The 26,281-nt window shown below is 40.8% G+C and overlaps 1 protein-coding gene across 4 annotated transcripts in view; it reads left to right on the top strand.

Moving 5' to 3' along the window:
* The window catches only part of LOC140728965 (EF-hand calcium-binding domain-containing protein 6), an 83,540-nt gene extending 57,719 nt beyond the window's left edge, over positions 1-25,821 (top strand). For all 4 annotated transcript variants that reach the window (XM_073048137.1, XM_073048138.1, XM_073048134.1 and 1 more), the window contains 7 exons: positions 6,147-6,257; positions 16,179-16,302; positions 17,414-17,538; positions 17,751-17,994; positions 18,765-18,937; positions 23,520-23,676; positions 25,000-25,821. In XM_073048137.1, coding sequence (XP_072904238.1) covers positions 6,147-6,257; positions 16,179-16,302; positions 17,414-17,538; positions 17,751-17,994; positions 18,765-18,937; positions 23,520-23,676; positions 25,000-25,248 — 1,183 coding nt within the window. In that variant the 3' untranslated portion in view covers positions 25,249-25,821. The remainder of the gene's footprint in view (positions 1-6,146; positions 6,258-16,178; positions 16,303-17,413; positions 17,539-17,750; positions 17,995-18,764; positions 18,938-23,519; positions 23,677-24,999) is intronic.
* The last annotated feature ends 460 nt before the right edge of the window (positions 25,822-26,281 follow it).

The following is a 26,281-nucleotide window of genomic DNA, read 5'->3' as shown; positions in this document are numbered from 1 at the left end:
TTCCATTCACATATAATGATGGAAGTAAATTAATTTCCACGCACTTACTATGCGAGATCTGTTTGGGTGATGCATCTCCGGAATTCTCAACCCCAGATGGTTATGGAAGCAAGATCATTGGACTGCGGAGGGGGGAGGAAGTTAGATAAGTATTCAAGATCAGGAGTTCAGTGCTATGGGTTACCTGCACAAAAGATGAATCAAGGCCTGAATGGTGGGACAGACTTGAGGAACCTGGTGGCATACACTTGCCTCTTGTTTTCTTGTGTTTCTCTTCCAGAGCTTGTGGCTATTCCAAAGGAAGGTCAAAACTCAAAGTAAATTTATAGTCAAAGTACATATAGTCACCAAGTATACAGTGACCACAAGAAGTATTCACCACTCCCCCACCCTCTTGTTTTACAACATTGAATCACAGTGGATTTAATTTGGCTTTTTTGACACTGATCAACAGAAAAAGTGACTTTCTTTTCAAAGTGAAAACAGATCTCTACTAAATTAATTACAAATATAAAACATAAAATAATTGATTGCATAAGTATTCGCCCCATTTAATATGACACACCAAATCATCAATGATGCAGCCAATTGATTTTAGAAGTCATGTAATTAGTTAAATGGAGATCACCTGTGCAGTCAAGGTGTTTCAATTGATTGTAGTAAAAATACATCCTGTATTTGAGTCAGTATCCTGGCAAAAACACACAAAATGCTGGAGGAATTCAGCAAGCCAGGCAGCATCTAGGAAAAGAGTACAGTCAACATTTTGGGCTGTAACCCTTCGGCAGGACTGGCAAAAACTACGCCATGAAAACAAAAGAACAGTCCAAGCAACTTAGTGAAAAGGTTATTGAAAAGCACAAGACAGGAGATGACTACAAGAAAATTTCCAAGTCACTAAATATCCCTTGGAGTACAGTTAAGACAATCATTAAGAAATGGAAAGAATATGGCACAGCTGTAAATCTGCCTAAGGCAGTCCATCCTCAAAAACTGAGTAACCACGTAAGAAAGAGACCAGTGAGGGAGGCCACCAAGAGACCTATGACCACTCTGGAGGAGCTACAAGCTTCAGTGGCTGAGATGGGAGAGACTGTGTATACAACTGTTGGCCAGTGCTTCACCAGTCACAGCTTTATGGGAGAGTGGCAAAGAGAAAGCCATGTTGGAAAAGCTCAGAGGACATGTGGGAGATTCTGAAGTCAGCTGGAAGATGGTTCTATGGTCTGATGAAACCAAAAATTGAGCTTTTTGGCTATCAGACTAAATGTAATGTTCGGCGTAAGCTAAACACTGCACATCATCAAAAACATACCATCCCTATTGTGAAGTATGGTGGTGACTGCATCATGCTGTGGGGTTGCTTCACTGCAGCAGGCCCTGGAAGGCTTGTGAAGGTAGAGGGTAAAATGAATGCAGCAAAATACAGGGAAATCCTGGAGGAAAACCTGATGCAGTCTGCAAGAGAACTGCGATTTTGGAGATCTGTTTTCCAGCAAGACAATGATCCCAAGCGTGAAGCCTATGCTATGCAGGAATGGCTTAAAAACAACAAAGTTAATGTCCTGAGTGGCCAAGTCAGAGTCCAGACCTCAATCGAATTGAGAATTTGTGGCTGGACTTGACAAGGGCTGTTCACTCATGATCCCCATGATATCTGACAGAGCTCAAGCAGTTTTGTAAAGAAGAATGATGAAAAATTGCAGTGTCCAGATGTGCAAAGCTGGCAGAGACCTGTCCACACAGACTCAAGCCTGTAATTGCTGCTAAAGGTTCATCTACTAAATACTGAGTTGAAGGGGTTGAGTATTTATGCAATCAGTTATTTTATGTTTTAAATTTGTGATTAATTTTAGATCACTTAGATCAATTTTAGATCTGTTTTCAATTTGACATGGAAGTCTCTTTTTCTGTTGATCACTGTCAAAAAAGCCAGATTAAATTCACTGTGATCCAATGCTGTAAAACAATAAAACATGAAAACTTTCAAGGGGGTGGGGTGAAAACTTTTTATAGGCACTGTAACCCTGAGTTTTATTATCTTGTGGACACATACTATAAATCCAATAACCAAAATAGAATCAATGGAAGACCGCATCGACAGGATGAACAACCGGTGTGCAAAAGACAACAAACTGTACAAATACAAAAAGAAAGAAATAATAATAGATTGGTAGATAGATAAATAATAAACAAACAAACAAGCAAGCAACAAATATCAAGAATGGTAGGTGAATAGTCCTTGAAAATGAGTCCACACATTGTGGGAACATTTCAGTGATGGGCCAAGTGAAGCTGAGTGAAGTTATCCCCTCTGGTTCAGGAGCCGGATGGCTGTGGGGTAATAACTGTTCTTGAAGCTTGTGGTGTGAGTCTTGGGGCTTCTGTACCTTCTTCCTGATGGGAGCAGCGAGAGGAAAGGATTACCTGGGTTGTGGGAGTTCCTGATGATGGGTGCTGCTTTCCTGCGATAACGCTCCGTGTAGATGTGATCAATGGTGGGGAGGGTTGGACTGGGCTTTATCCACTACTTTTTGTAGGATTTTCCATTCAAGGGAACCCAAACCTCGTCACACACACAGACAAGCCTCCAGTCCCAGGACAGGCTGCCTGCAGATTCTCAGATTCACAGACATCAGGTCTCCAATTTCCAGACCCTGTCCCGGACTTGCAGACTCGACCTTTTGGCCTCTACCTCTAGACTCAACCACTTCGGTCTTCACCCTTTTGGGCTTTCTACCTTCAGACTCACTGAGCTCTGGACTTTGACCTTGGCTAATTTTAAAAATTCCAACAGTTCATATCTAAAGGAATAAAATTCCTCACTTGTAATAGTTTCCTTTGTTGTGACGGCTGGGATAATTCAAAGGTCAGAGTTAAAAGTAAATTTATTATCAAAGTACGTGTGTGTCACCATATACTACCTTGAGATTCATTTTCTTTCAAGCATTTACAATTGAACAAAGAATTATAATAGAATCAATAAAAAATACTCCACACAGGCAAGGACTGACAAGCAACAAATGTGCGAAAGAGGACAAACTGTGCAAGCACAAAAAGCAATGAATCAATGCGTACATAAAAAATACTGAGAACGTGGATTATAGAGACCTTGAAAGTGAGTCTATGGATTGTGTTCAGTGATCAGTTTGCTGTTGAGATGAGTGAAGATATCCACGTTGGTTCAAGAGCCTGATGGTTGAAGGGTAATAACTGTTCCTGAACCTGGTAGTGTGGGATCTAAGATTTCTGTATCTTCTTCCCATTGGGAACAGAGAGAAGAGAAGAAATTATTAGGAATTGAAATGCTAAGATAACTTATGAGGAATGAAAGCAAAAAGACTGTAGATACTGCAAATCTGAAATAACCACAGAAAATGCTAGAAAAACTCAGCAAGTTAGGCAGCATCTATGGAAAGAGAAGCAGAGTCAATGTTTCAGACTGAAGATCAAGTGCAAATTTTGCAACGCCAACAACCTGTAAACTGCTCTTGTAGCGGAAGTATTTCTGTGACTGGTTGAACTAAGCTTCCATACAGTTAAATTATGATCGTCCTGTGTTTCAAACCTACATATCCTAGTTTTCCCATCCCATTAGTTAGGACCCCCTCGTCCTAGCCTTCCCAGTCACAATAATAACTTTCTCTGTCTAGACTATCAGCGTAAAAGAAAAGCATCACTTAATTTTTAAAGTTGCAGCCTCTTGTAATTTGTCCTGTAAATCAGGGACCATTCATGCAACATATCATGTGTCCTTCAAAAATCTGATGTCCAGATATGTGCACAGTATAGTTTAAACAGGGGTTGGTATAGCTCAAGCATAACTTAAATTCTTGAGATTCTAGATCAAAAGGTTTGCATTTCATACTGTAGTTATTGTCATGAAATCAATCAACTACTCTTTCAGAATAACACACACACAAAATGCTGCAGAATCTCTTCTATTTACTTTTTCAGAAGTTTGTTATCAGGATAATTGGTATATAATTCCTTCAATTTCCTGAGACATTTCTTGAATAGCAGAAAAGCAGGGACAATTTTTCAATCTGAAGACCTGCCTCCCAAATCAAAACCCATTGGGAAATTCTTTATAGAATCTGTAATGTCCTTATTCTCATCCCTGACCTTTATAAATCTTGTTAAATTTTAATGACTTTTTGCCCTTCTTTGAATTTCTCTCATTTACCCAGATCCAGTTTTGGTCTTGTTCTTCTGTAAGCTTTCCTTTGAGTTTTGTGTTATTCCTTACATTATATGAAGCATCTTTTAGCATCTTGACCCTTGGGAATATAAAGAGATTGTGCATCCCATCAGCTGATGTGCATGTGTCCCATTGCACTCCCTTGGTTTTAGCCATGATCAGATCTGCCCCAGAACACAACAGAGAATACGGGACCGCAGATTCACTGACCTTCGAGCAGGATCTCACTGAGACAAGCTAAAAAAGAAGGCTAAGTGAAATTTAGGCTTTATATCTCATTGAATTAGATGATGATGAATAGCTGATATTGAGCTAGTTGTAGTTGGAGAACTGTGCACACTTTTGCCTGTCCTCACTAGCGATATCCTAAGTCATGGGGAAGATAAATACAAAATTACATCTGGACTAGGAGTTTTGATCAGAAATTAAATTTCCCATTCTATTATATCTATATTTATGGGAACAGTGTAAATTAGGTATAGACATAATAGACTATTTCTAGTTATGAAGATTTTGAGAGAGTAAATAATTTAAAACAAACAATTTCCACCAGTCAAGTAGAAGCAAGTTAAAAACTTAGCATTACTGTTGAAAGGATCATGGAGGTCTGAGAAAAAAACACAACAAGTTACATACATTTAAAACAAAAATACTCAAAAGGCAAATGTGACAGAGGTGGATGGGTCCAATGTAGTGCTAATAGTACCAGATGCAGGTTGGACAGCCTTACCTTCCTGTGATTGAAATGTTGCTACAGTATTTTTGTTCTGTTTTTTGTTGGTTCCCTTTAAGATTTGTTTGGGAATTGCCACTTCATAATGGTTTAAATATTGGTAACGTTTCAGAGGAGAAGTTGAATACATTTTAAACTAAAACATACATTTCAGGCAAATCTCATTATCTCACCAGTTTTGCTATAGTGCAGGTGAAGCAACCAGTTCTCTGAAAGCAAAACAAGAAATTGGAAAAATTGCGGGGTCTCTGGACATCTATATTTGCAAGAGAAATTGAAAATACAGTTACATTTATGTACAGCAGATCATTTTCACTTAACACTTCTGTGTAATAGGAAATTATCAACTCAGTTACAGTGCCTTTTGAAATAAAGTTCCAAAGAAACTTTAACCATTTGAGGATCATGTGAACTGCATTGTAATTGTTCCTTCACTGAGTGAGTTATTCATAATTTAGATTGATTCATGTTGAAGTATTTGGTGTTCTTAAATGGTTACAATAATACAGTATATACATATTGTATATATACAGTATGCTGAAACTCATTTTATACCCAGGGATCCAGAGGAAGGGGGCAGTCAAATAGTCAGGTCTGACTGAATAGTTTTAATGTAGATTTGTTAAATTGTTTTCTTTTTCCTATACTGTATTCCTTGTTATGATGTATTGATCTTGCATAATAATTATGGAGTAACAGAACTTTACATTTTGTTTGGATATTCTACTGAAGTAGAAATATTTTATTTATGATAGAAGGTTTGTGAAGTTATCCCCAGATGTAAATGGTGTAAATGGCTTAGATAGGTCTTCAAAAAGCTCTAGCAACTTTCTTACTTTTTGTTACATGCTTAAAACCCTTTTGGAAGCCTTTTCAGAGTTCACTTGTTTAAGTTAGTATGAGTGGTTAACTGCAATGAATAACTTCATAAGCTACAAACCCATCTGATTTGTTTGGCTGCGTAGTATGGATCTCTATCCATCAGATGTGCTAAACTTACGGATGGATTGCCTAGTAGAATTTCTTTCTTTTTGAGATCTGGAGCCATCAAAACCCTGATTAACCTCTGATATTCATGTGGTGCTCTTGATCTTGAAGACAGATTCTGTAACAAAAAGTTAACGGCTGCCATATGCCGAGTGTTTTGTGGGTCGTGCTGACCTGAAAGTGAACTTGCTCTTTGACTGCTGGTTTCTTCTCTTTTTTTTGCAGGTTTGGTGTGGAGATTACTGATGAAGAGTTTGAGCTGCTCATTGACAGAATTCCCCTTGATGAAGACGGAAATGTCCGCTACCCGCAATTCATGGCCATGTTTGACTCTAGGTATGGCTTAATTTTTGGATCTTTATTGGACTATCATTGGAAACCATATTTAAACTAACAGGCATCCTGCAAACATACACGCTATTTTTAACAGCTTTATGTATCTATAGTCTGTTAACTCAAGGAAACATCTCTTGTAATTGTTTCAACACTTTACATACAATCTATTTTTCTACATTATGACATAAATTTAAAAGCAGTTGAAATGATATTTTTTATTTTAATGCAAAAGCTAATTCTAATATATTTGAAACAATACTTATATCATAGTCCTGTCTAATTATTTTATATGACAGATGAATGAAACTGAAAACCTGTTACAGTCGCACTTATGCTGTTATTACACATCCAACAATAGAGTTTCTCAGTAATTATTAGCATATCACAGAAGTATCAGCAAATCAGTAAAGGAGCCGTTGTTCTGAATAAATTAGAAGGACATCTCATTAAAATATCACTTGATATTGTAGTAAGGAAGTAACCCAATTTGACATTTTAGTGCATGTTTCCCTGTAAATCAAACTGCATCGAACTTACTTTTGATAGCTCTTTATTAAACATATGGAGTCTTTTGTGCACAATATTCCTGATTAAAAATATCAGTTGGCCATATCTCTTAAGAACTATTCTGATTATTTAGAATTAAATTTATTTCAATTTGACTATTGTAAAAGATGGGAAATACATAAATGTTTAAAATCTTCTTCCACCATTCCCAGAGGTATTAGTCTTTGCCTTTGTGTGGTCTTATTTTTAATATGTAAAAACATCCATAAACAGCTGGTGCAATGAACACTAAGAAGATACTAAACGTGTGTGGGAACTACGGGAAGAAAATCCAAACCGATTTAGATGCAGTGCACTGGTTTTCCATTTTTTTTTATTAAAAAGGGGGAAAAGTGACTTAGAAATGCTGGAAAAAAAAGTTAGTCGTGGTCGAGCTTGGGGTAAACAATAGCACAGTGTTGTCGCGGGCTGCTTCCAGGACTTAGATATTCTTCCCATGTCAGTATAACCACTACTGGGAGGTAGCTCGATTAAGGATTACCATATCATTAATAGTATCCATGACTTTTGTTCAAAGGCTACTTGTGTAATGTTGCCTTGTGGATGAAGCTGCTTAATCCTCTGAGCCGCAGCTGTAGAGAGGGGCTTCTTCAGAGCCGCCCACACTGACTTCCCTGTCCCCCTAAATCGATTCAAGAGAGAAAAAAATACAGACAGAAACAACAATCAACTCAAACAGAAGAAAAAAGAAACAACCATTCTACACTTCCACATTCATCCACAAACCCCGATCCCTGCCAACGTTTCCCATTCAACCCTTCTTCAACATCCCCATCGCTACTCGGGTGGTAGTCGCCGTGTCTCTGTCCAAAGACTCTTCCACCACCACCCCCTCACACCCTTTCTCTCTGTAAATATATATCTACATATCTATTACATCCCTTCTATCTCTGGTGTGTGCATGTGCTTGCGTGTGACATTGAGGTTTTCAACTCGCCTCCCTGAATCACGCTGAGCTGTTCTTTTCCCATTTTCTCTCCCGAGGTCGTGTTCGACACGGAGTCCCCACTGCGGCCGCGGCTTTGGGTCAGCAGTCCTTAAAACAGAGACACGGGCCGAGATTTTCCACCCCTTATTATTTCTTCACTACAATGTCACAAACTCCACATTGCGGTTGTCCACCGCTGCCTTTCCACACGTCCCTGCACTCTCTGCTCTTGAAGGACCCTTCTATACCGAAGATACATCTGCCTTCAGATCAATGATAAAAGGGGGACTCCGGCAATGTGTTTACTTAGAATACTACTTCTAAAAATATTGCGTCGCGTAACCAGAAGCCGCATAAACAAGAAATCATCGGAAACAAATTGTCCACGTTGCGGGGGTAATTATAACAAAAAGGGGAGAGCAAATGAAAATTCCCGTTCGCAGTTAAAAGAAAAGTTTGCTCTTCGTGGCCTTTGCCTAGGGTTTTTCCTCTACTTCACCTAATCGCGGATTACTATTAGCTTTCTCTTGTCACGTAACAAATGACTCTCTTTAACTTCCTTGCTTAATACTAAGCCACGCCAAACCTTGCCTAGTTCCTACCATGGTTTGTCGTATAACGCAGGCTTCCTTAGTGAGGAATTGCGTGAACCGGGTCCACGTTTGATCGTCTATTCGCGAGATGGAGCAAATAGACTAAAATTCCAGCTTCATTCACCGAAAATGCGCGCTTTTATTCCGACAGCTTCGACACCTGCATCTTTGCATCGCCTTTGTATGGAGACCGAGGTGCACGAAGTAAATACATATATTAATAAATTAACAAAAGAGCAAATCATTTAAATCCTAGCCGCCCGTGTGCCCTTGCATTTGTGGTTTTGGTGTTCTGAAGCAGTTTTGCCACTGGTAATTATTCCACTAAAGTCCTTCAGTACCTTGCTAAGTGTCAGGCTAATTTCTGTATTGTTTTCGCTTGGCTAATTCCGTCTGACCCCGGGTCGCCCTCCGTAACCGTGTCTCTCGTGGAGACTCCAAGTGGCCGGCCTGTTCAAATAGATGGGAAGTGTCTATCATTACTCATGGACAAAAGCCTCCACGTTTGCCGCTAACTAAACTCCCAAAAGCAGACACACCGTTCACCCAAGCGCAAGAGAAACTCATTTAGTGGTGCCTTTTGTTTTTGCCATTCATGTGAGCTTGTAGGGTTGACTGGTGTCAAGTTTGTCAGGTGTTGGGTGTGTTTAACTGCCGCTCTTCTCACGCATGATAATATGGCGACTCTATCAGCAATCGGCCGCCTCCCCGATAACCTTTATGTGCAGTCTTTTCCACGCCGTGTTAGTGAGTAAATTCCTTTGTTACTGTAGGCCAGACTACACATGGCTACTGAGGTCATTTCACTCGTCGCATCAGCATTGGCATGAATTGAACCTGTGAGGTAAGTGGGTCGGGAATGATGGCATTGCTGCCGCTGCCGCTGCCTCAGCAGCAGACAATGACAGTGCAGTGTTGCTGAGGAAGGCTTCCGAGAAGTTGACTGAATCTAATGATAATTAAGATAAATTATCTTTTTTAAAAAATCGTGCAATTCAAAAAAAAAATAAGGGATAGTCAAAAGTCTGATTCAAGATTGGAGTCTGGGTTATGAATTATATATAAATCAACTTGCTTTGTGCAATGTTGTCTTGCCTTTTATTAACGTTTTTTATATCTTATTTATTGAGATACAGCTCAGGTTCCTTTCAACCCTTCTAGCCGCGCTGCCCAGCAACCCCCAATTTAACCCTAACCTAATCATGGAACAATTTACAGTGATCAATTAACCTACCAACCTGTAGGTCTTTGGACCACGGGAGGAAACTGGAGCACCCTGAGGAAACCCATGGGGTCACGGGGAGAAAGTACAGACTCCTTACAGACAGCTTTGAACCATAAAGCCAGTACTGTAAAGTGTTGTGCTAAACTCTGTGCCAACTTGCTTAATTTATCCTAAAGTGCAAATGTTGTGAGATTACACTAAATGCCCCATAGGTTAATTCTAACATAACCATAATGATACTGGTCATTGGATCTGAGAGCAAAGATGAATAGTTTAGTTGATTGTTAATGCCAATTACAGGAAGGGAAATACAGGTATTAATGACATCGATGTGCTACTACTATTGTGATACTGCATGTTTTAGTCTTCAACACAAGAGGTTCTGCAGATGCTGGAAATCCAGAGTAACTCACACAAAATGTTGGAGAAATTCAGCAGGTCAGGCAGCATCTAATGAAGGGTCTCAGCCTGAAATGTTGACTCTTTATTCCTTTCCATAGATGCTGAGTTCCTCCAGCATTTTGTGTGTATTGCTTTGGAATTCCAGCATCTACAGATTTTCTTGTGTTTGTGGTGCAGAAAGTCTGATGGCAGTAGGGAAGAAACTTCCTGAGTCAAGGTCATACTTGGATTTCTTTATGTTATAAGCTTGCATGTTTGAAATGTGAATGCCCCTGTTCAGGGTTTGAATAACTCTAGAACTGGGAAATTAATTTTAAGATTGAACTTCATTTTAAAAGATATTAACATGCCAAGCAGAAGACTGATAACTGAAGGTGAAGAGCTTTGGATGAACTTATTTTTTTGTAGCAAAGAATTATTAAGGAAACTTCAGCACCTTAAATTTTCCATATATTCTGTGTATGTATGTGTATATATATATAATCACCATTCGTTTTCATTGTCAGCTCAAGATCTGTCATTGTCAACAGGATTATTAGTACAAAAACAAGAGTGTTCCAAGATGAGGCCCCATCACAGATTTTTTTTTTGCCAGTTAGGCATATTCAGAAAATGCAATATTGATGGTGGCCTTCCATTCAACAAGACTATAGAAAAGCTTGAATGTACAAGTTGGTCTCAGTGAGTGCTTCTGGATACATGACACTCACGCACAGGAAATCATTGGTTTTGAGCTCTTGAGCCATTTTTTGATGTCCATGAAGGCACTTCCATCTCAACAAGTTTACTTCCAAACCCCTTTCAATGAATTTCTTTTGCTGATGCTTTGCTAATAAAATTTAACTTGGTACCACCTTTTAGTTAATCCTCAACTTCAACCACAAATTATTCCTACAGGTGTTTACTTCCCAATTTGTAAAAATAAAACATTGACTTTGAAATTAAATTTAGAGCCTAAAATATGTTTCATTTAATATTGATCTCTGGCATTGTTCCTATCTTCCCTCTTTTTACTCACTTTCTCCCAACTTTGCACCTCCTCTCTCCCTTTTGGATTGGATTGTAATGATTCAAAAGATGGAAGACTATTTGTCTCAACCTGTCAATGCCAATAAAAAAAAAAGAATGTATGTAACCTAATCTCTCTTTCCAGCTGTATTCCATGGTCCTGCTGGTCACAACTCTTCTGGCACTTTTTAAATGCAATGGCTATTTTTGCCTCTACTACCACTTTAAACAGTGAGTTCCAGAGGACCTCTCCTTTGGATGTAAAAGATTTTCTTCATCTCCCTTCTAACTCGTATGGCACTTACAATAAATTTGTGCCCTACCTTTCTCTTTTTAACTCCTCTGCTAAAGGAAAGTGGTTCTTCTTTCTTGCTCTATCTTGGTTCTTCAATGTTGTCTACTTCTCAATTAAGTCTCTGTTGAGTCTCTTCTCTTCCTCTTCCAGCCAGAGTTAACCTTTCGCAGTTGTGGAAATATCCTCAACGCAAAAGATTCCGCAAATGGTGAAAATCTTGAGCGACATACAGATAATACTGGAGGAACCCAGCAAGCCAGACAGTGGAGAAATCATTGTTCATGCCATCAGTTGGTGGCTACACATTAAAAATATGATGTGTTGGTCCGCTAATCTGTGTTTGACTTCATCATGGCAGTAGCGGAAACCACGGACAGACATGTCAGAATGGGAATGGGAAGTTGAATTGAAATGGGTAGCCACCTGTAGGCCTTGCCTTTTATGGCAGACAGAGCAAAGGTGTCCTATAAAGCTGTTCCACAATCTGCACCGATGAGAGGAGGCTGCACTGGGAGCACCAGATACAATCGATGACATCAACAGGAGTCCAATTGGTGAAGTGTCACCTCACATGGTAGATTGTTTGGGGGCCCTGAATGATGGTGAGGGACAAGGTGTAGGGGCAGGTGTAGCACTTGTAATGCTCGTAGGGATAAGTACAAGGAGGGATTTCATTGGGGAAGAATGAATGGACAAGGGAGTTACATAGAGAGTGATCATTATGGAAAACATGGGGGGGGGGCGTTGGAGGGAAGATTTGCCAAGTGATAAGATCCCATTGGAGATGGTAGAGATTACAGAGAATAACGTGCTGGATACAGAGGATCATGGGGAGATAGAACAAAGGGAACCCTCTCCCTATTATGACGGCAGGAGGATGGAGTGAAGACAGATGTGTGGAAAATGGAGCAGATGCAGATGAGTGCAGCACTGATGATGCTGGACAGGAAACTCCATTTTTTGAAAAAAGAGAACATCTGAGATGTTCTAGAATGAAAAGAACAGATGTGGCGGAGGCAGAGGGACTGAACGAAGGAAAAGGCATATTTATAAGTGACAGGGTGGGAAGAGGTATAACCAAATGGAGGTTGAGAGATAGAGAAAGAGGAAAGAAGTATCAGAGATGGACCAAGTAAAGTTCAGGGTAGAGTGGAAGTTGGAGGCAAACTTGATAAAATTGACGAGTTCCACATGGGTGCATGAAACAGCAGTATTGCAGTGCAATGGAAATATCCACATAAATCTCCTCTGCGTTCTCCCAGTACAGTCACATTTGTCTTGTAAGTGCACTGATCTAAAGTATATAAAATACTCAACCAGTGGCCTAACAATCATTGTGTGTGATTTTGGCATAACACACACTGTGACTGGGCTAATGAAGAAAAGTATCCCAAAACCTTATCTGCATGTCTGCTGGATTTCTTCCACACTCGTTCTTGCCACAATACCCAAACACCATCAATTTACAGGATGTATCGCTTATGAACTTGGGCTGTATATTTTTTGTGTGTGTGATTGTATCTCTGCTGCTATCTTATCTGGGTTATATTTGCCTTATCCCTGCATATAACCGTTGGTACTGTGTTTTGCACCCTGGCCCCAGAGGAACCCATGCTACATACTTCTCTAGATTAACTTCCAACTTTCTGGCCAAACAACTTCATAAATTCTGAAGATGTAAACCTTCCTCCTCCCCACTACCCACAGAACCAATGGTCATATTAACTCCAAGCTTCCTCATCATGCCCCTATTTTTAGGTCTAAACTATTGATATGTTTTACACAAAACAAGGGATCAAGTATGTACTGAGCATGCAGAGCTGCATGAGCAACAACCTATCAGTCACAAAGATATCCTTCCGCAGAATCACTTTTGGATATGGTTTGTCACCACCCTTGGATCCCATGCACTTTTACTTTTTCTGACGAACCTGCAACGTTAGACCTTGCTAAAAGATTTGCTGTAATATATGAAGACGTCTTCAAAGGCACGTTGTTTGTTTCTCAGTCTTTGTAGCTTTTCATTGATTCTATTGTATTTCTTTGTTCTACTGTGAATGCCTGCAAGAAAATGAATCTCAGGGTGACCTATATGTACTTTGATAATAAATTTACTTTCAACTTTGGACTTTACTGTCATCAGCCCTCCTTGTTTCCTCCTAAGTTAAGTTAGAACCATAGAACATTACAGCACAGAAATCAGACATAATATTCCTTTAATAAATTAGTTCTATTGCTGATTAATCTGTGTCTTTCCAAATCAATGCTATATTCTCTGAAAATAAATTCCAATAATTTGGCCACCAATGAAATTAAATCAACTTGTTATTTTTAAACAATTGTACAATATTAACAGTCCACTACCCCCCACCTTCGTCTGGCATTGGTTCTGCATTCAGGGGTCTCAGGGGTGCGAAATCCTTAATATTTCCTCTTTTAGAAAGCTTATTCCATACAATATTTCATGTAGTTCCACCTTAACTAAACATCAGTCTCATCTCTTTCCTTGTAAAGATAGCTGCATTTAATTTAACTCCACCCAGATCCTCTACATATAAACTGTCGTAATAGTTCCTAATAATTTCTAAACTGCCCTTAGTTATTATTGTGCTCTTTAAATAAGTTTAAAATATCTCTGGACTTTCATCCCAGTGTTTTTTCATGCTGTCCTTTTGTTTTTCTAATTTATCTTTTAACTTCATCGCCACATCTTCTATATTCTTCCAGATATTCTGTCATTTGAAACTGTCTGTGCCTCATTGTTGACGTTTTCATCCAGGAACCTCTAAATTTCATAGTTTTGCCTTACTTATTTGAGGGTACATGTTTGCCTGATACTTTTGAATTCACTCTGTGATGCCTTCTATTGTTCCAGAAAAGAAATACTGTGAAGTAGTTGCTCGCAGTGGACATTTGCTCAGACACTTCTTACTTCACAACTTTACAACTTACTGTATTTACTTTTGATCTTTTCCATAAGTGTGCTAAATTCAACTGAATTATGAACACTATTATAAGTATGTTCCCCCTCTGATATTCCTTCCACCTACATACCCCAGATAACTGTGCCTGGATGCTCTCTCTCTCTAGAGAGAGTTCACTGCCGCTCAGTTGCACAAAGCAATGAGTCCAGAAAAATATAACTGCAACTCTCCTGCAGGCTGTCGACCATCAGTCATAAGACCATAAGATATAGGAGTAGAAGTAGGCCATATGGCCCATCAAGTCTGCTCCGCCATTCAATCATGGGCAGATCCAATTCTACCAGTCATCCTCACTCCTCTGCTTTCACCCCATACCCTTTGATGCCCTGGCTAATCAAGAACCTATCTATCTCTGCCTTAAATACACCCAGTGATTTGGCCTCCACAGCTGCTCATGGCAACAAATTCCACAGTTTTACCACCCTCTGACTAAAGTAATTTCTCTGCAACTCTGTTCTAAAAGGACGTCCTTCAATCCTGAAGTCGTGCCCTCTTGTCCTAGAATCCCCTACCATGGGAAATAACTTTGTCATATCTAATCCGTTCAGGCCTTTTAATATTCAAAATGTTTCTATGAGATCCCCCCCTTATTCTCCTGAACTCCAGGGCATACAGCCCAAGAGCTGCCAAACGTTCCTCATACGGTAACCCTTTCATTCCTGGAATCATTCTCGTGAATCTTCTCTGAACCCTCTCCAAAGTCAGTATATCTCTTCTAAAATAAGGAGCCCAAAACTACGCACAATACTCCAAGTGTGGTCTCACGAGTGCCTTATAGAGCCTCAACAACACATCCCTGCTCTTATATTCTATACCTCTAGAAATGAATGCCAAAATTGCATTTGTAATCTGCACCACCGACTCAACCTAGAGGTTAACCTTTAGGGTATCTTGCACAAGGCCTCCCAAGTCCCTTTGCATCTCTACATTTTGAGTTCTCTCCCTATCTAAATAATAGTCTGCCTGTTTATATCTTCCACCAAAGTGCATGACCACACACATTCCAACATTGTATTTCATTTGCCATTTCTTTGCCCATTTCCCTAAACTTACTAAGTCTCTCTGCAGGCTCTCTGTTTCCTCAACACTACCCACTCCTCCACCTGTCTTTGTATTATCGGCAAATTTAGCCACAAATCCATTAATACCGTAGTCCAAATCATTTACATGTATCATAAAAAGCAGCGGTCTCAACACCGATCCCTGTGGAACTCCACTGGTAACCGGCAGCCAGCCAGAATAGGATCCCTTTATTCCCACTCTCTGTTTTCTGTTGACCAGCCAATGCTCCACCCACGCTAGTAACTTCCCTGTAATTCCATGGGCTCTTATCTTGCTAAGCAGCCTCCTGTGCGGCACCTTCTGAAAATCTAAGTATACATCAACTGCATCTCCTTTGTCTACCCTGCTTGTAATTTTCTCAATGAATTGCAGTAGGTATGCCAGGCAGGAACTTCCTTTCAGGAAATCATGCTGGCTTTGGTCTATCTTGTCATGTTGCTCCAGTACTCCATAATCTCATCCCTAACAGTCGATTCCAACAACTTCCCAACCACTGATGTCAGGCTAACAGGTCTATAGTTTCCTTTCTGCTGCCTCCCACCCTCCTTAAACAGCAGAATAACATTTGCAATCAACATGATTCAAATCATTATGTACAAAAAATATGGGAAGTACTCAAAAGGTCAGGAAGCATCCGTAGAGATAGAAACAGAGTATTTGGTCAATGACCTGTCAACAGAACTCCTTTAATCCTCTACCTCTGAGGTTAGTCATAGACTCCGTGTTAGAGTTGAGTTCCCTTGACACAGGAAATTCAGTCGAATGGGTGTTCCTGTGTTGAAACAGTGGAGCATTCTACTTCAGAAGCGGAGCCCTTTCAGATGAAATATACTCATTCGTTCATTCATTTTCAACAGGAAAGGAGTTTCCAGTCTTTTTGATGAGAAGTCAGTAATCATATCCGGACAAAAGGGACTACAAGAGAAACAGAACTCAGGTCAACTGGATGAAGACAAGAGATATGGTAGAACTCCTGAGCAGGTGCTGTTTGAGAACACAATCTCACCTCACTAGATTTCAGAAGCAATTAATGTAACTGAGTACTAAATTATATGTCAAGTTTTATTTAAAATACTTATTGGCTTCCGAGTTATCCATGGTTCATAATAAATATCACAAAACAACTAATTGTATGACGTATCTCAGTGATAATAAACTTGATTGTGATTCTGTTTAACTTTTAACGCACAGCCAATTCTCATGATCTTGGGGGTTGACTGACAATTGCAAAATACATTCAATCATCAGCTCTCTATGATCCCTTTACTGTTATATCACGTTGCTTGCAGTTATTCAGAAATATTCCCCAGTGAGTAGTTTGGAGATACACTCAGTGGCCACTTTAGTAGGTACCTAATAAAATGGCCACTGAGTGTATGTTCATGGTCTTCTGCTGCTGTAGCCCATTCACTTCAAGGTCTGATGTGTTGTGCATTCAGAAATGCTCTTTGGCCCAACACTGTTGTAATGTGTGGCTTTTTGAGTTACTGTTTCCTTCCTGATGAAGGGTCAGAATGTCCCGAAACATTGACTGTTTACCCTTTTCCATAAATGCTGTCTCTCCTGCTGAGTTCCTCCGGCATTTTGTGTGTGTTGCTTGGATCTCCAGCATCTGCTGATTTTCTCATCATTGTCTCCTTCCTGTCACATTAAAGCAGCCCGACCATTCTCCTCTGACCTCTCCCATTCACAAAGGCTTATTGCCCACAGAACTGCAGCTCACTGGACGTGTTCTTGGTTTTTTGCACCATCCTCTCTAAACTCTGGAGACTGTTATGCGTGAAGATCCCAGGAGACCAGCATTTTCTGAGCTACTCAAACCACCCCATCTGGCAGCAACAATCGTTTCATGATTAAAGTCACTTAGATCTAATCTCTTCCCCATTCTGATGTTTGGTCTGAACAACAACTCTTGACCATATCTGCATGCTTTTACTCATTGAGTTGCTGCCACACGATTGGCTGATTAGATATTTGCACTAAGGAGCAAGAGTACAGGTGTACTTAATAAAGCGGGCACTGGGTGTACTGTATATACAATTTAATCTACGAATAAAGTTTTCGGATTTTTTTCTCTTTCTTCCTGGCACAGCTCTTCAAGATTATTAAAACGCTGCTGTATAAACAGTATCAAGAAGTTGAGAGAGAATTTGAACACTTGGATGAAATTAATTCAAAGCGGCTCAACCACGAAACCATGTACCGGCTTCTAAAACGGTAAATCTACGTATATGTACGTGAAGAAGAAATAGAATTGCCGAGATGATTCTCCCGGTGATGACGGAACAACAATTAGGAGAAATATTTTAGCGGTCAATGTATATCACTTCCATCTTGCCTTGTTTCTCCGTTTAACGTGACGACCCGGCTGTGTTTTCAGTTGTTTCTGCCTGGCGTGTTTTTATTCTTTTTCTCCCTTTCCCTCCCAGCTTTGATATTTGGCCAGAAGTAACCCGGGGCGAGATTCGCCGGCTCTGGAAAACACTCATCACGAACCAAGACAAAACCCTGGATTTCTTAGAGTTTGTGAGACACTTCGGCCACTCCCCTAAATCCGCCTGCTTCCCCAACGCCAAAATCAGCCCCCCAAGAAAGGGAGACAGCGACCTAAGAATGCGCTCCAAGAACCTGAACTGCGCGACCGACATTCTGGTGGACAACGTTCGCGCAAAAGTGAGGTTCTTGGCTCGCAATCTAATAACTGAGTTATTGATTTAAATTTAATGTGTTCACACAACGTATGTGTTGGTGACTCTGCTCGGTTTTATTGCCTATTGCTAAATACACCTCAACTGGATAGCTAACTAGATCGGGGTCAACTAGATTACTCCAATCTGGATTACTTGTTTACTGGAGTCACGAGTCACTTGTAGTTCATGTCTGGAGTCACGAACTCCGCGGGCCAAACGGCCTGTTGGAGGGAAGTAGCCAGTTTCGGGTCGAGGGCCTTCATCCAGACTGGCAGATCAGAGGGGAGATAGCCAGTACAAAAAGAAAAGGGAAAGGAGTGAGGAAGCGTTGGCGAGCTCTGGATTGATCCAGGTGAGGAGGGATGACTGGCAGATGGAGGAGGGAAGGAATGAAATAGCGACGGAGGCTGGGAGGTAATAGGTGGAGTCAGCCAAGGGAGGACTGACGAAGATTGGATTCACGTTCAAACTTGACCGTCGATTTCCCAACCTCGTAAGCCGTGGTGAACTTGATGGGTTTTTTTAAATTTTAAAACTATCATCCCATAGTTTGATGTTCCCAATGCTGACATCGACTTCCCTTACAAACTTATATTTTTCAAACCCTCAGCCGCCGGGACGAGAGTTAAAATTGCGGTTCCAGATCAACGCTCTGAGCCTCTAAGTTGCTAACGGTTTAATGGTATAATTTGTTTCATAAAATGTAGTCTCGTCAAACTCACTTTACACTGTTGATTTAATTACAACTTCCAGGTTGATTACCTGTGGGACGATCTCAGGAAAGAATTTCAGGAGCTTGACCCCTACCGCACCGGGTTTGTCAGCAAAGAGGAGTTTAAGGATATCTTGACCGAGTTGTGTATAAATTTGAATGAATACGAGTGTGAAATGCTGGCGAAGAAATTCGAAGTCAATGGAGATGGCCGGTAAGGTCAAATGAGTTCGCACGCCGAGCCACTGGGTTAGACCTCGCAGACAAAGGCAATTACATTTTCGCCGGCGTATTTTGGATTAAAAATGCAAGGGTTTAAGAGTGGAGTTTTAGTTGCCCAGGAAATTAAACACTGCATTGTAAGAAATGACAAGGCGTGCATTAGAAGGGGGCTAACTTACTGGAAGTGCAGTGTGTCTCCAAGACTGAGAAACTGGGGCGAGGAAATTAAAATACTCATAGATCGACATAGGATTTACAACATGCAAACAAGTAATTCTGTCTATGCTAGTGTTCAACACCAATTTCTTTCCATTCTATCCATCTGTCCGGAGTGACACCGCTTTCTAATCCTTTTCCCCTCCCGCACCTGTCCTTAAATTAATTTCATCAGCGAGGTACTGAATGCCACGCAGTTGAAATTCAACTCTTGAATACTTTCTTTAAGAAAGTTACACAGCATTAAAAATGTAGGGTCGTGGTTATAAAGTCTAGTTTGTAAAATTTAAGTGTAATTAAATTCATCGGGTGCATCAAATTTATGGAACCAATACTTTGAACGATGTCGGAATGAGAGAGTCATCTGTTAGCAACAAGTTGTTGAGGCTACAGTAAGTTGAAGGAATCATTGGATAGCTCTCCGTTTACATTGTTCATGCGCAATTATCCTCGATATTCACGAGTACAGTGGGTTTAAGAATTTAGAAACGTCGCCTTGAGAAGGATTTGAATGTTTCCAGCATTTTCTGTTGCATTTTAGATATCTGGCATCTATACATACCAATGAGCTGGATTGTACTGATCCAGTCCCCCTGCATGCAGAGGAAGAGTGTTCTCTCTGTTACTGGCTTTTTTAAAAAAAACATCTGACATTTGAAACGTATTTTAAATGTAATAAATAATTTTAAATAGTGGCCTTATTTCTTTTTCAAAATAAACTTATCCAAACTTTATAAAGCACCTGGACACTTTTTTTAAAAAGGTGAAGGAACAACAATTTGAGAAGTGTCCTGATGAAGGGTCTCAGCCTGAAACGTCAACTACTTACTCTTTTCCATAGATGCTGCCTGGCCTGCCTGCTGAGTTAGTCCAGCATTTTTAAGTGTATTGCTCTGATTTCCAGCATCTGCAGATCTTCTTTTGTTTGAAATTTGAAGAGTAATTTCCTTTCCTTCTACAATTGCGGGCTCATCACCAACAACAATGAGGTGGCCTTCAGAGAGGAGAAGGACGAGCTCGAAGCCTGGTGCCAGGCAAATAACCTCTTCCTCAGTGTCAGCAAGACAAAGAGATGGGTATCAACTTCAGGACGGCTCACACCACTCACTCCTCCCCACCCCCCCCCCCCCATTTACATTAGTAGCACAACAATGGAAACTGCAAGCATTTTCAAACTCCTTGGAGTGCACATCTCACAAACCTCTCATGGTCACAGAAGACATTGTACACAGTCAAGAAATATCACCAATGGCTCTACCTTCTGAGGAGGCTGAAGAGAGCTGGACTGTGCATGTCCATTCTCATGTCATTCTACAGACACACAGAAGAGAGCATCCTGTCAGTTTTTCCTTGATATGGGAACTGCACTACAGTGGATAGGAAGACTATGGTTAGTTAAAACTTCCCAACACATCTCTGGCACTAGCCCACCCCCCATGAAGGACATAAAATATGTACAGAAAGATGCAGGATCCCACCTACCTCATAGACCGCTTGTTCCACTCTTATCAGGGAGGAGGTTATGTAGCATCCATGGCAGGACTGCCAGGCTCAAAAACAATTACTTTCCCCAAGCAGTAAGGCTGATCAACATCCCCATCTACTAACTCCACCACTATATTATTTCCTGTCAGTCACCTTATGTGCAGCCTAGCAACACTTTCTGTACATATAATCAATCTATGTATATGAGCTATCTTATGTATTTATATTTATTGTGGATTCTTGATTATTATTACTTACGTATTTTGATAGATGAGATGAAAGGGTTGATTTTTTTAAGTGGAGAGAAAATACAAAAACTCGAAGTTCAAAGGGACTTGGGAGTCCTTGTGCAGGATTCCCAGAAGGTTAATTTGCAGGTTGAGTCTGTGGTGAGGAAGGCATATGTGATGTTTGCATTCCTTTCAAGAGGACTAGAATGTAAAAGCAAGGATATAATGTTGAGATTTTAAAAGGCACTGGTGAGGCCCTACTTGGAGTATTGTAAGCAGTCTTAGTTCCCTTAGAAAGAATGTGATGAAACTGGAGAGGGTTCAAATTAATTTCACAAAAATGATTGCAGAATTGAACAGCTTATCATATGAAGAGTATTAGCTATGGGTCCCAGCTATGCCTGCCTCTTCATGGGTTATGTGGAACAGTCTATGCTCCAAATCTATACTGGTACTGCTCCCCAACTTTCCTTCGCTACATTGAGGACTACATTGGTGCTGCTTTCTGCACCCATGCTGAGCTCATCAATTTCATCGACTTTACCTCTAACTTCCACCCAGCCCTCAAATTCACTGGGACCATCTCGGACACTTCTCTCCCTTTTCTCGATCTCTCGGTCTCCAACTCTGGAGACAGACTGTCTACTGACATCTTCTATAAACCCACTGACTCTCATAACTACCTCAACAATATCCCTCCCCACCCTGCCAAGTGCAAAAATGCTATTCCCTATTCCCAGTTCCTCTGTCCCCGCCACATCTGCTCCCAGGATGAGGCTTTCCATTCCAGGATATCTCAAGTGTCCTCTTTGTTTAAAAATCATGGTTTCCCTTCTGCTGTCATCAATGATGCCCTCACCCGCATCTCCTTCATTTCCCGCACTTCGGCCCTCACCCCATCCTCCCGTCACCACAACAGGGACTGTGTCCCCCTTGTCCTCACCTATCACCCCACCAGCCTCAGGATCCAGTATATTATCCTCTGCAACTTCCACCACCTTCAACAAGACCCCACCGCTAAGCACATCTTTCCCTCTCTACCCCTCTCTGCTTTCCACAGGGATCACTCCCTCCATGACTGCCTGGTCCACACGTCCCTCCCCACAGATCTCCCACCTGGTACTTACCCCTGCAAGTGTAATTGCTACACCTGTCCCTACACCTCCTCTCTTACCAACATTCAGGGCCCCAAACACTCCTTCCAGGTGAGCCAACACTTCACTTATGAGTCTGTTGGGGTCATCTATTGCATCCAGTGCTCCCGGTGCAGCCTCCTCTACATAGGCAAGACCCAACGCAGATTGGGGGACCACTTCATCAAGCACTACGCTCCGTCCGCCACAACAGACAGGATCTCCCAGTTGCCACCCACTTCAACTCTGCTTCACATTCCCATTCGGATATGTCCATACACGGCCTCCTCTGCTGCCATGATGAGGCCAAACTCAGGTTGGAGGAGCAACACCTCATATACCGTCTGGGTAGTCTCTAGCCCCTTGGTATGAACATCGAATTCTCCAACTTCCGGTAATTCCCCCCTCCTCCCTTCCCCCATCCCATTTTTACTCTGTCTCCTCCTTCAGCTGCCCATCACCTCTCTCATGATTCTGCCTTCTACTACACATAGTGCTTTCCCCTTACATTCTTTCTTCACCTTTCCTGCCTATCCCCTCTCTGCTTCCCATCCCCCACCCCTTGATCTTTCCTCTGATTGGTTTTTCACCTGACAACTACCAGCCTTCTCCTTCCCACTCTCCCCCTCCTTCTTTATAGGGCCCCTGCCCCCTCCCTCTTCAGTCCTAATGAAGGGTCTTGGCCCTAAACGTCTGCTCGTTTCCACAGATGCTGCCCAACCTGCTGAGTTCCTCCAGCTTGTTGTACGTGAAGAGCATTTGATGTCCCTAGGCCTGTATTCACTAGAATTCTGAAGAATGAGGGGTGACCTCATTGAAACCTATTGAATGGTGAAAGGCCTTGATAGAATGCATATGGAGAGGATGTTTCCTGTGGTGGGAGAGTCTAAGACCAGACGATACAGCCACAGAATAGAGGGTGTCCTTTGGGTGAGTCTGTGGAATTCTTTGCCACAGGCAGCTGTGGAGGCCAAGTCTTTATGTATATTTAAGGCAAAGGTTGATAGATTCTTAATTGGTCAGGGCAGGAAGGCATATGGGGAGAAGGCAGGAGATTGGGACTGAGAGGAAAATTGGATCAGCCATGATGAAATGGAGGAGCAGACTCAATGGGCCAAATGGCCTAATTCTGCTCCTATGTCTTATGGTCTCACTATTGAATTCTTGATCTTTTGTGTTTTTCTTTGTGCTGCATCGCTTCTGGAGTAAGAATTAGTTTGTTCTCCTTAATCCTGTGTACAGGAAATGATATTAAACAATCATGAATGTTGAATCTTTAAATCTCTGCTAAAAAAAACACCCTACTAATAAGGAATCGTGGAGTCAAAGGTAGCAGTGAACGGTGCTGAAGGAATGGTTCTATAAATCATGCCAGTAGCTGTGACATTAAGCACTTTGAAATATGCTAAAGTGAGTCAAATTATTTGGATTTTCAGATGAGGAAGAATAATTCTCATGTATCCGCAAAATGTTTAATGACCATTGATGTTTTACTGATCTTGCCCACCAGGGTTTCCTACATAGACTTCCTGAAACCATTTGCAATGCGCAGGCAGCAGTGGCGAGAGGGGAGTAACATGTTGGCTGTAATGCAGCATCCGAACAGTCATTTCACAGATCAGCACGGCACAGGGCTGAACACCATCACAGCAAGGCTGCGGAAAAAGGTAATGCCCACCAGCGGCAGAGAGATCAGTGCTGATAATAACATGTAAGACCACGTAGATAGGGTAAGGCCAAGCAGGTTTTTACCACTGAGGTTGGGTGAGACTAGCACTAGAGGTCATGGGTTAAGGGCGCAAGGTGAAACATTTAAGGGGAGTCTGGAGGGGGGGCTTCACTCAGATGGTGGTAAGAGTGTGGAATGAGCTGCCAGTGAAAGTGGTAGATGTGGGCTTGATTGCAACATATAAGAGGTTTGTATAAGTATGTGGATTGGAGGGATATGGAAGGTTGTGGTCCAGTGTGGATTGATAGGACTAGGCAGAATAACAGCTTGACACAGAGTAGATGGGCCAAAGGGCTTGTTCTGTAGTGTTTGGTCTATCACTCTGACTCTAGATACCTTGATACAGAAAAAACAGGTGTATGAACCAGACAGAGAATAGGGCCAATAAACTGTTGTCAGGGCATGGTTTCTGAGCAGGATGCAAGTGTTATTGGTACAGGATCATCATCTACAGCTCTACCATCAAAGCTGTGATGGGACAGTGCAAATTATACAGGATGATAATGAACAATCCAATGTGACCATTTAACATTTGCATATGTTTCCTTGGGATACCTTCATGTAAAGGTGCTAAAAGATGACTAACAAAACTACGTGCTGGCCTATAAAGTTCCAAAAACAACAGTTGGGTTCTCAAAGCATGCAATTTGAATCCATCCAATGAGGTATCATTTCAAATTGCAGATTATTGTGCGGCCATTGAGAAGAAAATGGTCCCATAACCAATGGACTCACTTTCAAGGACCTTTCATCTCATTTTTTTGATAATTATTTATATTGTTGTTTACTTTTTTTGAATTTGCATAGTTTGTTGTCTTCTGCACTCTGGTTGAATGCCCTAGTTGGATGGTTTTTCATTGATTCTGTTTAAGTTCTTATTCTTTGTTGATTGGTTGAGTATATCCAAAGAAAATGAATCTTAAGGTTGTATATGGTAACATATATGTACTTTGATAATAACATTTACTCTGAACTTTGGATACACTGGGGAAAGGCAGGATGCTGAAACATAGTTAAATCTATAAAATTTGGATCATCGGCACTGGTCTCAAGTTTTACAGCTTATTGATTTATAAGGATCATTTTATGTCTGTAGATCCTGTTATCAAATACAGAAGCAAAGAGGTCTTGGCACCAAATCAACTACTTCTATAAGACAGTTTTCATGTTTTGCAGGATCTATCAGTGTAGTCCAATGGCATGCAAGTAAAAAAGAATTAACCCTTGTTTTCAGTCTTCCTTTTTACCTTTATCCCTGCAGCTTCAAGGTGAATGGAAGTCCTTACGCAGAGCCTTTAAGAAGTTAGATAGTACCAGCAGTGGTTATCTCTCCTTGCCAGAGTTTCGTGCTGTACTCAAGCTCTGTGATCTGCTCCTAAATGAGGATGAAGTCTATCACATCATGACAAAATTTGATGAAAACATGGAAGGCAAAGTCAACTACAAAAAGTTTCTGGAAGAGACCTACAATAAAGAGAAGAACAGTGCAGAAAACAAAACCCTAAAATGATAAATAATTCACTCTTTTTTGACTATGCAATTTCCCTGTTTTTCAAATCATAACCTTAACTCAATTTTGATCAGTTTGCTTTGGGCAGAATTGCAATGGGTTGGAGGATGGTGGTGAGGAGAGAAATTGACCCAGGAATAACAGTGCTTTTGAGAGTGAAAGATGATATAGAGAAAGGTATAAACTTGGATTTTTCTCACACTTTGGAATCTCCTGAATTCCTTCATAGCTGTTTTAGAAATGACACCATTTTGTACGGGTACCTGATCAGGCAATTCAGTCAAATTGCCTCAAATATTACAATTTCTTTACAAACATTACTTCTGTCTCTCCTGAAGGAATGAATTTAACAATCTGCTGTACACCACAAATCCATTGAATTACTGTTTTAGGCCAACAAGGTCAAAAAACTTGGTTTCAAGTGTTTCATAGCAAACAAGTGGATTTTCAAAACTTGTGGAGTAAGAAGATGATTTGAAATTTAGTTTATGTAGTGGCATGGAGGGCAGAAGGATTGACCAGTATAAATCCAAATCTAAACTGATAATAAAATTATGCAGTTATGCGAGTCAAGATCTGTTACTGTGTGTTATTGATACATAAAATAGTTCCTAATTTTTTTTGCAAGATAGATCTGCTATACTTCCAATATCAAATAAACAAATATTTATAGAACTTTTGCATCTTCCTCCTGAATAAATAGTGAGCTAGGACCTGCCAGTATGGAATGTAAGGGATAGTAACTCTGGGACATGACAGACACAAAAGGCTGAGTAACAATAATCTTGAGACCTGCCCCAAATCCAACACTGAGTCAATGATTCTGAGTCCACTCTGGCACACAATGCTCACTAAGATTATTTCAGGCTGAGGGATTATAGTAAAATGGGTGTTGAGTCTTCACAAGCTTTACCAATGATTTGGATGATGGCATTGTATTACAGATATGAGATTGCTGAGGAAACAAGGCTGGATAACAATGTAAGTTATGATGATGATCTAGAAAAACTTCAGGTACCTGAAGGTCCTAATA

Source organism: Hemitrygon akajei, chromosome 6 (genome assembly GCF_048418815.1).
Source record: "Hemitrygon akajei chromosome 6, sHemAka1.3, whole genome shotgun sequence".
Taxonomy (NCBI): Eukaryota; Metazoa; Chordata; class Chondrichthyes; order Myliobatiformes; family Dasyatidae; genus Hemitrygon; species Hemitrygon akajei.
Note: the sequence above shows the minus strand (reverse complement) of the source record. Positions and strands in the feature narration are given on the sequence as shown.